This window comes from Hippocampus guttulatus, chromosome 4, assembly GCF_054856545.1.
Source record: "Hippocampus guttulatus isolate MCC_2025c chromosome 4, RoL_Hgut_1.0, whole genome shotgun sequence".
Classification (NCBI taxonomy): domain Eukaryota; kingdom Metazoa; phylum Chordata; class Actinopteri; order Syngnathiformes; family Syngnathidae; genus Hippocampus; species Hippocampus guttulatus.
In genome coordinates this window covers 15093650-15106443 of record NC_141264.1, presented here as the reverse complement: position 1 = coordinate 15106443, position 12794 = coordinate 15093650, and the positions used below count along the sequence as shown (strand labels likewise).

The 12794-nt window shown below is 39.7% G+C and overlaps 1 protein-coding gene across 1 annotated transcript; it reads right to left on the bottom strand.

Annotated features, from left to right (window-relative positions):
• Positions 1–450: 450 nt before the first annotated feature.
• Positions 451–12586, bottom strand: LOC147206070 (leptin-like). The gene is made up of 2 exons (XM_086109554.1): positions 2470–12586; positions 451–1896 (listed from the first exon to the last, which is right to left on the bottom strand). Exons 1-2 carry the CDS (start codon positions 2617–2619, stop codon positions 1558–1560), a joined length of 489 nt encoding a protein of 162 aa, XP_085965680.1. The 5' UTR covers positions 2620–12586; the 3' UTR covers positions 451–1557.
• Positions 12587–12794: the final 208 nt, after the last annotated feature.

Here is a 12794-nt window from a genome sequence, read left to right as displayed (position 1 = left end):
GTCCGTCTCACAGTGCAGAGGTGCTGCATGGTTCAATTCCGGCGCTGGCCTTCCCGTGTCGTGTTCGCATGTTCTCCCCGTGCCTGCGTTGGTTTTCTCCGGGTAAGATGTGTTAAAGGCCTTGAATTACATTAAATTTTTATGGCAGAGGCACACGCTCACCCTGAAAATTATCGACATCGTTCACCAGACACAGAATGAAGCTCCTCGCAATGCCATCTCTGTCCCCAGACCTCAACCACAGGACCCAGGTTGCTTTATGTTGTCAGATTCTTAGCGGGTAGTCGTTGAAAAATAGGGTGGTCGGAAAATTTGCAGTTGTGCAGTGCTCATCAACGAAGATGCCCTTTGAACTATTGAAGACCCCCCCCCCCCCACCCCCCAAAAAGTTAGAACAAGACAAGTGCTACAGAAAACAGAAAGATGGCCGAATCACGAGAGTTAACTAAATTGAAACAAAAGTCAATTTATTATCCATTTTTCCTTAAATAGTTTTTCAAAAAGCAAATACAGTACAGTACAAAAATATACAAAATGCAAATTTGAAGGCTATAAATAGCAGTAACGGAAGAGCTGGTGGTGGGTGTTGACATAAATAAAAGCCCAGTATTTAAATAAGAATGAAGCCCCAGTGGTCAGCACATCTGCCTCACAGTTCTGAGGTTCCGGGTTGAATCCGGGCTGCGCCCTTTCTGCGTAGTGTTTGTATGTTCTTGCCGTGCTTGTGCCAGTTTTCTCCGGCTTCCACATTCCTCAAGCATGCACGTTAGCTTTATTGAAGACTCAATTGTCCATTGGTGTGAATGAGAATGATGCCAAAATCCTCTTCTTGCTTTACTATTTTTTGTTTGTTTGTGTTTCTTCTGAATGTCAAAAATGTTACGTGTCCAAAGGTTTGTACACATGTCGTTTTTTCCCCCCTCTTTTGTTTGAGGTTTCATTAAGACCGATGCAAGGCCATATGCATTTGACAGATTCGGCCGTAGTTGCAGCCTTTGCTGTCCCAGACTGCAGATCAGCTGCAGCTTGAGATGCTTTATTCCCACTGCGTTGTACACTTTTCTGTTGTTGATAAATCTGTTGATAAAGCACATGGCAGAAGACCTGTCACGACTAAAACCGATAAAAGTGACTGAACTTCTAGAGCAGGTGTTCACATCAAGCCAATGAAGGTTTTGCCTGGAGGGTTGCGGTGGAACTTCGCATCAACAAAAGCTCTATTTAGTGGCTGTTTGCGAGAGCGATAAAGCTTTACCTGTACCAGCTTCAGGTTGTTCCAAACTGCAAAGCCAAACTGTCAAATGCTGATGGCCTCATGTTTGTCCAAATGAAGCAAAATGAGGAAAAAAAAAGTGTATATTATACTTTTTGGACACCTTGCATAACTGCCTCGCATATGTTTGCCTACACTGATGGTTTTGTTTTAGCGTGTTATGTAAATGAAAGGACAGGAAAGACTGAAAGGACATTGCATCCTTTTTGAGTGTTCAGAAAAAAATTGGACAGCACTGATTTTGAGTCCTCAGTAAATCTAGCGTATGTTTTAGAGTTTCCGTCTCAGCATTTGTCCAGGTGCTCCATGTTCTGCAGCATCCGGGTGAGGATGTCCTTGACTCTGACCAGCGCCTCGATGCCGACGGTGAGGACGAAGCTTTGCTGACTTTGCAGCCGTGGCAGCGCGCCACCCGTGGCGGAGGTCCTGTTGGCCTTGGCCTCCCCGCAGCGGGCCTTCTTCCACTGACCGAGGTAACTCTTCAGCCACGAGATCTCGGCCTTCACCTGAGACACGTTCAGAGAGTCTGAGATGAGCTTGTCGTAGCCGTCCAGGAGTGTCACCACTGAAGAGAGCCCGTCCAGTCGGTCGGCCGGCGGCGTCAGCGTCATGCCGGGAGGAACCTGCCACGCCGCAGACAACCAATCAAGTTTGTTCATTTCCACTCTTACAATAACAAATATTCTAGAGGTGCGATGATTAATCGACAACTAAACGATTATCAAGTTAACCGATCATTATTTTTTGACATCAGCACAGCTTTTGAGTAGAAGATACAGATAAGGCGGTTATCTCATGTCAATTATTTGGCAGAGATGCTAGCACTTTGGAAGTCGGATAAGTTCAGACACCCACACTTTACACTTAGAACAATTATACGTATGGTATAAACAGTATTTATTGCGCTAGGCCATGGTAAGTGTGTGTTGTGACCATGAGAAATGATGGCGCAGTTCATGAAGTGAAAGGCGCACGAAAAAAAAAGCCACTGATGTTCAACTCAAGTGATGCGTTGAAACATTGCTCACAGGGCATTTTCTGATTTGGACATCTGCAAATAAATGATTCTTTTACCATTCTGTCCACACAACCCTAACACAGCAAATGTTTGTCATTTTCTTTCAGGGTAAGTAGTGTTAGTCAATAGCCCGCTGCCCATTTGCAGAAAAGGTCTATCGGCCTTCTGTAGAAGTTACCTGGATTTTATTGAGTCTGGCAACCAGCTGCTTGGACTTCCCCTCCACTGTGGCTTTCATCCTGATGACCTCCACCGACATGGGGGCCGCCGTGACCGCGCCCCAGACTTGGGACACGGACACCAGGATGGCTAAGGTGATGCAGTCCATTGTGTTTGTTTGTGGCTGTGGATCCCGGGAGAAATGCCAACAGTATTGTCATTCAAGTCTTTTGTGCACTTTCCCCATGAAGCACTTCCTTCCACTCATTGACGCAACCTGTTTGATTGTGCGGGCAAATATTTGAGATTCCTTCAAATAAAAGTTGGGTACAAAGATCAAACGCTTCCGCACGTCCGCCCTAAACCTAATTTGCTCCGGCATCCAACTCATACTTGTCAATAGGAATCTTCATTAGTTATGAACAGATGATGGAAAAGTCTCACGACCATTTCCAGTAGTTTATTTATTAAAATACTTACAACTTGCAAAACAAATAATTACAATCCTAATTTCTTTTTCACAAATGTTTGTTTAAAAAAATTAATATGACAAATAGGATGAGAAAATAATAAGATCAGGCTTGTGATTTAACAGTACTAATAATAATTTTAACTCAATTGATTTTTATTTGCTTTGATTATTTCATCTTCAGTTGTATAATTTAAAAAGAAAAAGTTCCATTTATTTTTTATGATTTATTATTCTATATTACTATTTAATATAGCATGGTAAAGAAGCAGCAAAAATAAAATCCTGTTAATATTATAATACATATATATTTCTAAACAAGGAATCTGAAAAAAAAAACTGAAATCCAGTACTGAGTCTCGGAAGACACTTAAAAAAAAGAGCTTTACCTACAGTATATATGTAGAGAGAGAGATTTGCTAAAAGAGAAAACATGGCAAAATAAATTCATTTTACAAAATGACAAGAAAAATCTGCATTTTTCTAAGCAATATTTTCAACTTAACCCTCATAGTCCACCGTTTACAAAGAATGCAATATTTCTTTGAAGTGTCATAGCACAGAACTGCTTTATTGTCCATAAAGGGCAAAAAATCCCAAGGAATTAATATAAACTATATATGTATGGATAGCACAGATGCCGCTGAACATTTTGAGTGTTTGAAAAAAAAATTAAAATGTTTGTATAACACGACATACATCATTTACGAAATTGTAAAACGCGTAGGTTCGGTATCAGTTTTATTCGAAGGGCATAAGGGTTTGAAGCCTATTAGCAATCAAAACACCTGATCGCAAGCCTTATTTTTCCGCCTATAATGTCGATACACCTACCATAAATACTCATGCCATACCGAAGTTGTTCATGCAAACATCAAGCTTTCAATAAAGCACAAAACAGAAGCCAAAGGTCAAGCACCGAGAGGAGTAAAAGTTTCGCTTACCTTTTGGTGGTGAGTGTGTCCACTGTTGGGCCACCATCTTATAGTGGTGGGATGTTGAGTCACCTCTTACTCATCGCTTTCCCCGACCCCCCCATTCCCTTTCGTCCATCCCCTCACCTTCCTCTTCCCAGCCCATCGCATCATAGCCTCGTTTACATGTGCAGTAGCCCTTGTTGGGTTTTTATCTTTTTCTACAGCAATCAACCTGTTATTTTTCAGTTACCGGACAAAATACATTCAAATTGAATTGAATGCAAAAACACTGTGCACTGAAGTAGAAGCACATATCATTTAGTATAAAATATATAAGCCTCCTCTTAGGTTTCTTTTGGTACACCAAAAAATGAGCCATCGAGAATTAAGAGTGGACTAAATCAAATGTCATTTTTAGGTTCAATGCGGGAAGGAAAAAGGTTCATTTTCCAATTTGGCAGTTTGGGGAAAACCAATTTTGAACTTTGCACTTTTAGGCACAAAACTGGGCCAAATCCCGTTCCAAAGGTGGCCACCACACTAGATCAAACCACACCATCCATGGCGGTTGAAAAAAGTAACAAGCCTGTTCTGACAAGAACTAGAAAGTACAGATAGCCATTTTCAAAAGTAGGGAGACAAAGTAAAAAGTCGCCACAAAAATACTCAGGTTAAGTACAGATAGCTATAAAATCTAATTAAGTACAGTAACAAATATATCTGAAGTAAAAATGCGGTGCTGTACTGTACGTGTTCCCAATCATGTGTTGACCTCCACCCGCCATTGCTCATTCTAAATATTGCCCAATGGCAGCCAGCAGGGCAGCTGTTTGTTTAGCACAAAGCACCGCCTCAACTGTTGTGGACCATTCAAAGCATACAAATGTGACAACAATATCATTGCAACAAAATATATTTCCATATATATTTATGTATATTTTTGTCCATTCTTTTCATTTCAATTTTTCACAAAAAAAATATTTTCAAACAACATGCTGTACCGAAAATACAGGCAAATCTCAGTCCAGAGGTCGATTTATGACTAATTAAAATGAAAAAGGAATATGTACAAAAGAAAACATTCATAATCTAGAACCAGAAAATGCAGTGAATATTAATCCAAATATTTATTTTCCTATGATAATTGCATTGCCATGTTCACACACATTTTCTTCACATTGCAATACAATACAATACATGCTGACTTATATTGCGCTTTCACAACAGCGACAGCTGTAACAAAGCGCTTAACAAAACAGTTAACATAAAGTAAAATAATAAACACAACACAACATAAACACGGACAGTCGTGCAGTCCTAACCACTTTTCCGTCACACGCTTTGTTGTTTGAAGCAATTTGAGATGAAAGGAGAGAGAATCAAAGTGTCCTTTAACCAGTGGATCAGAGACGTCATGCTCAAAATGTGCACACGTCGGCTACAAGCTAAGTTTCAAAGTCAACAAGAAGCTGTAGCATTGCAGGACTAAATCTCAGGCTTAAATTGCATAGGTGATTCAATTTTAAAAAAATGATTAAAAAGTAATATAAATAAAAAGAAAGATACAAAAAATAATTTTACAAAATTTGGGAAAATGCAGTGATTTTAACATCTATACATGTATATTTGTAATTTTCCACAGATAATATCAAATTAAAGTAGAAAGTCGTAAGAAGGCATTTTTTTTGGTACACATGCATTTTTATATTGTTAACTTATTTATATTATTTGAGAGTCATCAGAGTTCAGGCGTTGATCAGTGTATCCCAATTAATTGGGATACATTTTATAAGAATTTTAAATATTTTTGTAATGTTCCACAAATGATGATACCGAAACAAATTATAGTGTCATATTAATGTTAGATAAGTTAGTTAGTTAGATAACCTTTATTTGTCCCACACTGGGGAAATTTGCAGTCTACAGCAGCACAATTGGGGAAGAAAAAAAAAGTAAGGTGAGGCCTTTCTTTTTTGGTCGTCAGGCCACCGCTGGATAAGGAAGTACAACAGATAATATTAATCAATGAATTAATGATTAATTAGTACACACACACATTTTTAAACTACAATTGGACTGATATACATTTATAATGAAATACATTTTAATACATCGAATGGATGTGTGCGTGTGTGTGCATGTGTGTGTGTGTGTGTAAGTGTGTCACACGAAATACAATGTAGCACTTTCTCACAAAAATGAACACACCTGCCATTTTAGTAACACTGTACTCTTTTCACAGGACAACAAAAATAACTCTCTGCAACAATGTCTGTCAGTGTACATCCTGCATGACAGTGTCATTGAAATTAAACCAGTGGTAACAAAAGTGATTGCACCCCGAAGTGAAAATGGTTAATTGGCTGTCATTTATATCGCGCTTTTCTACCTTTGAAAATCAAAGCGCTTTTCACTGTTTCCTCAGGAGCAACTGGGGTTCAGTATCTTGCTCAAAGACACTTCGACAAGGTCGCAATGGCAGGGGGTTGAACCCCCAGGTTTGGTCCTTAAATATTTTCCAGAATGCCATGTGCTTGCTTGCTTGCTTGTTTTGTGTTTTGCCCAATTGAAGCTCTCACACCATCACATGCAGGAAGAGCATTTCAGCAGCAGCTCACAGATGGGTTTTTTTTTGGATAGCTCAGCTTTTCTTCCAACATCTTCTCCTCATCCAGAGTGGCTATTCTTGGATGAGTGTCTGTGTTGTGACACAAACTTGTCAGGGGAGAGAAAAAAAAAACAAACCAAAAAAAAAAAACAGGCCAAGAGTGAACCATGTGCCTTCGATTAAGTCTTCAGGGAAATTATTATTTTTTTAATAATAACATGCCTTTTACAGTTGTTTGTTTTAGGTTTCCCTCATGGTAATTTACTGTAAAGCGGGCATACCTCACACACTCGGGAATAATAAACAGGTCTCGTAAAAATCGCATGTCCTCTTTAATAACGTGCTCAACTCAAGCAGAAATGTGACGTTATCAGGGAAACTGACGAGAAAAGGCACTTTTAAAGGACGCACTTCTGGGAATGAGAGTCAAGCGGTGGTAGAGTTTAAGTCCACTTTAATCTTCGCCGGGAATCGTCTATTATTCATGAAAGCAAAAACATGGAGGAATGACCAAGACACTCATGTTCAACATGGAAGAAGAAGAAGAACAAACAAAAAAAAGTTTTACTTTTCTATGTGCCAGCAGCAAACTGGGTTATAAACGCGGACATCTGGGATTAATAACAGCTGCCGGTCAAAAAAAAGTTTCTTAACAAGGATTTTTTTTTTTTTTTTGCCTGCCTGCCTGCATACATCATCATCACTAACAGGAACAACTTCAAGGTAAAAGCAAGTTAAACACATTTACATATTTTCAATCCCTTCAACTCAAAGTCAGCACAAGTCTGATTGTCAGATGTTGTAAAGATTATCCTGAGTGATTATCCTGTAGTTTGTGATGTGTGTGAAGAGTGCTTTTTTTTTTGCCCACCGTGATGTTCTCAGAAAGCTGTCGGCTGACAATCGTAAATGTTAAAACTGTTCAAAAGTTACGTTTGTAAATCCTTAGGTGGGAACACATCCTTACAATCGGGTGAAAAATTAGGCTCTGCCCCCCCCCCCCCCTGTCTTTGGGATTAAAGTCGCCTGTCGGATGCCGATCAGGATTGTCAGGAGTGATTATCCTTGATGTGGGGTGTTTTTCCTTCAGAGTCTTCTTGAAAATGTTCGAGCTGACAATTGCAAATGGTAAACAAGGTACTGGGTTCAATTCCAGCTCCGGCCTCCCTGTGTGGAGTTTGCATGTTCTCCCTGGGCCTGCGTGGGTTTTCTCCGGGAACTCCGGTTTCCTCCCACATTATAAAAACATGCATAAGATAAGATAAGAAAACCTTTATTAGTCTCGCAATGGAGAAATTCCCAATTCACAGCAGCAAAGTTATGAAAGGAAGAAGTAGAACAACAAATTATAGGAGCTGCTGGAAAGGCAGCCACTCTCGCGGCGCCATTTTGAAGTCAAAATAACAAAAATAACACAACACAACACATAGGACACAGACAGTCGTGCAATCTTTACCACTTTTCTGCATACATTTTGTTGTCTGAAGCAGTTATAGATGAAAGAGGAGAGGATCAAAGTGTCCTTTCACCAGTGGATCAGAGACGTCATGCTGAAAATGTGCACACGTCTGCTACAAGCTAAGTTTTGAAAGCAAACACGAAGCTGTAGCGTCCATTGACGAAAAGAGATTCGTTCACTTCTCCTGTCCCACGTAATCCGCTTCAAACTCCAAGCCGCGACTCCCAGTTCCAAATCCGCATCGGCACTCCGCGCTAACGCTCCTTTCTTCTCATCGTCGGCTCCTCAAGACTTACATCCATCCAGCCGCAGACCGTTCAACAGCACCGATCTCTCCGCTGAACAAAGCGGGGCTGTGAAAAATGCTGCCCATTCCAGGCGCAAGACACAAGCGCCCCGGTACTGTCCAGCAACGACAGTCAAATGGCGCCGACATTCCTCCCAGTCAAAAACAGTGCTGGTATACCCATGCTGCCGAGAAGGCGCAACCACCAAGCACAGAGTCTCCTCCTTGATGAATGTCGTGGCCAAAAAATGCTGAAAAAAGTCCACATCAGGTCCACACGACGTAACAACAAACACAAAGTGACAAAACAAACACAAAAAAAAAAAAAAAAGCAAGGCTCATGAGAGCACTTGCTGACGGCTGCCTACTCGGGCGCCATCTTGACTTCAAAGGGCATGGCAGGCTGATTGAACACTCTAAATTGTCCCTAGGTGTGAGTGAGAGCACGGATGGTTGTTCGTCTGTTGTGTGCCCTGCGATTGGCTGGCAACCGGTTCGGGGTGTCCCCCGCCGACTGCCTGAAGACAGCCGGAATAGGCTCCATGACCTTATTGTGAGGATAAGCGAATCGGAAAAAATGGATGGATGGTATACAGTACATGTACTGATAATCAGGCTGAGTTTGAGTTGTTTACCCCTGCAGATTAAAGACAACAAAGGCTTGATTATTGGATGTCTCTCAAAGATGATCCTGTGGTTTTGGCTGTTTTAAGAGTGATTTTTTTTTCTTCTCCCCAATCTATTTGGATCATGATTGGGGTCGACAATCATAAATGTTAACTGGGCTATACTTAATAGCAATAATAAGGCCGGAATTGAAAACTGCTTCTGATCAAAGTCAGCAGAGGTCCAATTATGGGATTGCTCTAAACGATTATCCTATGGTATGGGGAGTGTTAACACTCCCTACACCAAGTTTTTTTTTTCTTCAACCTGTTTGGAAAAACTATCGAAGCCAACAATCATAAATGTTAAGTAGGGTACACACCTACCAATAATCAGGCCAGATTAGAAAACCCCTTAGTTGACAAAATCTTGAGAATCAGACCTCTTTAAAAGATTATCCTGAGTGATTATCCTGTGGTGTGGGGTGTGGCAAGTGTGATCTTTTTTTTCCTCTGCTTTGCTCACAAACTGTCAAGGCGAACAACTGTCAATGTTAAACCTGTTTAAGATTTACTTAACCACACGTGCCAGTTTTGTTTCCTCGTCACTTGTGGAGTCTCTAACTTTTTGATTGTCAGTTAAGGGGCTAGAAATCTGGATGTATGTACCCCACTTAACAGGAACAACTTTTAGTTAAAACGGGGTACACATAACGGTGAATACATTTGAGCATTTTTCCACCTTTTTGCTTCAAGGCAGCAAATGCCAGATTATCAATTACCAGTTGAGGATTTGTTGTGCTTTGGTGAAGGTCTGCTCTTTAAATGAGTGCTGATCCAATTAATCCAATGATTACTGTGGTGATCAATTGAAAAATCCTTGATTTAAAATATTTGTTCGCAGATTTTTAAAATGTGATTATGAATTCCATTAAAATAAAAGAAGAATAAAGTTGATCACCACTACCTGTAGTCTTACATTTAGTTTGATTATACTCTCTTTCTATGCAGATACTAATGGTTGTCTGTCCAGTTAAAAAAAAGAGGTTTTAGGATGATGTGGAATTAATTGAGATTACATTTTTTTGTTGCCCATGGATACTTTTAAAGCGCAATTAGTAATTTGTTTAAAACCCTAAACTGTTCGTCTTATGCCTTGCAGTATGTTTACAAGCCACAAAGGAAGATCAATGAATAGGAAGTCACCTCCTGAGGTAGACAGGACAGGACAGGACACAAGTGTCCTTGGGTGTCTTGAAAGGCGCTTATAAATAAAATCTATTATTATTATTATTATTACTACTCATTAATTATTCATGAGTCACATGACTTGTTGGATCTCTTGAGTCACATCTTTACAAGAAATGTCTGCAACCATGAATAAGGTGTAAAATGTTCAATTTTAGAGCTCCAGCTACCGATTTTTCTTTATCGATTTACGTGTTGATGTTTTTTATTTAATTGATGAATCACATTAAAAAATACATTTATTAAATTTCTATCCTTTTACTGTTCAAAAACAGGTCATTCCCATTGACGGTGCAAAAATTATGATTCTGTTACTATTTTGGTCTGAAAGTTCAGAAATTAGGGATAGATGTGGATCATTAGGTCAGGATAATCACCAGTCATGTTTACGTGGAGCCTTGTATTCCATTTAGAATGAAACCAAATGGAAAGAAAATACCATATTGGCCCGAATATAAGACGGCCCTGATTATAAGACGACCCCCTCTTTTTCAAGACTCAGGTTTGAAAAAAGACTTTGAACACCAAATTAATTTTTATACAGAAAATAATTACAGTACATCTGAAACAAATGATTATAACAATATATTTGAGAGAAAAAGCATGTTATTTTACCTCATTCAAATCTTGATATCTGAACATTTAAATATGTAAACTAAAGTGCAATCACATTCGTAATTGAATGGCTTCTGCTTTTTGAGATGTAAATTATATCATAACTTCTCCTCAGCTATTGTTGCTACGTTTCTCCATTTTCTTTTATCTCTTCTATTATTTTCTTCTCTTTTCTTTCTTACCGCTATTTTTATTTTTATTCTTTGTGACGGGTTCACTTTGGCCTGGGGAGTCAAGTTCAGCAGTTGAGTTGAGCATTTGCTTCAATGATATCTGGCGCTATCTAGCGTCGTGAATGGGTATAATGTCTAGACCCTGAATATAAGACGACCCCCAATTTTTCAGTCTTATTTCAATGCAAAAAACACCGTCTTATCTTCGGGCCAATACGGTAGGTACTCCATATCATACGTCACAGGAAAATCAAAACGGAATTTCATTTGTATTTAAAGAAGTGGCATATTCCTGTTACCCATCCCCCAGAGTAGGAATATGAAATGAGTAACTTAGTTATTCATTTCATTAAATCTAAGTATAATGACAAGTTGCATGGGGAGAAGAAGAACACTGCTTCAGGTATCATTTAGGAATACATTAAAGTTACTATTTGACCATTTTTCAACTGTGGTTCAGAGGTGATCCTCACATAAAGTCGAACATGACCTGAAGCACAAGAAGAATGCATTCTTTTAACATCTTGAATTTGTAAAAAATATACTGTATATTTTTATTTTTCACAAATGAAGGGTTCGGTGAATGTGTATATTAACTGGTTGGGTTCGGTACCTCTAAAAAGGTTAAGAACCACTGGATTAGAGTATGAATTGGTCGCAAATAGTTGGCCACTTGGGGTGATCTAGGGTGATCGATCAGCCATAATAGGCCTTGTTTGGCGATTACCGATCACGCCTTTTCCACAAAAATCGGCCGATCACAATCGATTGCTGACCTATCAGAGCACCTCTAAAAATATCTCTTAATTTTTCAGATATTGGGCATAGAATAGGTCCCAAGACGTCCGGAATGAGGAAAATGATTTTAAGGCGGAATGGATATAGTTGGCCAAGAACCGTGGAAGGAGGTGGCAAATCCTTATATCTCCACAACCATGATTTTGCAGGAAACAATGTTTTTTTTTTTAAATTATTAACCTTATTAAAGAGAACACATTGTTTCCCCATTTTAGAATGGTAAATAGTTTGTAAAGATAACACACCCACGTTGTGGGCGGTACAACAGTATCGATTTGTGGAAACAACATGAAATTGACCATATATGGACATCGGAGGTGTCCACCTGGCAGCAACGATTTGTAAAATACCTAATTTGGGAATTTCACTCTGAAGAGTGTGGAAAATAGTTCGCAACATGTCCAACAGGTCAAAAAATGTTGGAAGGAGGTGATAAATACTGCAAGTTTGTGTCCTGAATTCGAAGTTGAAATGGATCAAGTCATGCGGAAGGAGGTACATTTGTGAATTTCTTTCTAATAAGATGGAATTTTGGGAAGTGTAAATTAGTTTTCATAACGTCCTTAATGAGCTCAACAGGAAATTGTGAAATTCTGGCTATTTGGGGAATGTGGAAAGCAATCCTGAACCGGTCTTTACTTTTGTGACTCTTTTGCAGTCCGAATGGCTTGAGAAATGTGGAAGGGAAAACCCAGTTTAAAAAAACAAAATCAACAGCAAATAAAACCCCATGAATCACAATAATCAATCATGAATGATACATGAATGCTATATTGTCATTTCAGGGTAGTGTGCCCTGTGGCCCCAGCAAGAGTTGTTCATGCAGGGAAAACGGGGGTGGAGGGGCTTGCAGTCGGCATCACGTTACTTTTCCAGATGCCGGCCAAAGAAAGCAGGAATTCCGCTCAGCAGAACCTGCCCGGGTGAGTCACGGGAATGACGGGAATTCTGATTCTGCGTGTTATTGAACTTACATCCCACCCTTCCCCCTCCCTCTCCACCGCCACCCCAGAGACTTGAATGATGTCTTCATGCCGTAAAGTGTGGTTGGAAAAGACCCGAGTCAGCTTTTGGTGACGTTCATGGCAATGAGATGCTGCTGAGTGAACAGGTATCTACGCAAGCACACACGTGGTAAAAGTGTTACGGTGGAGACTCTGCGGCCC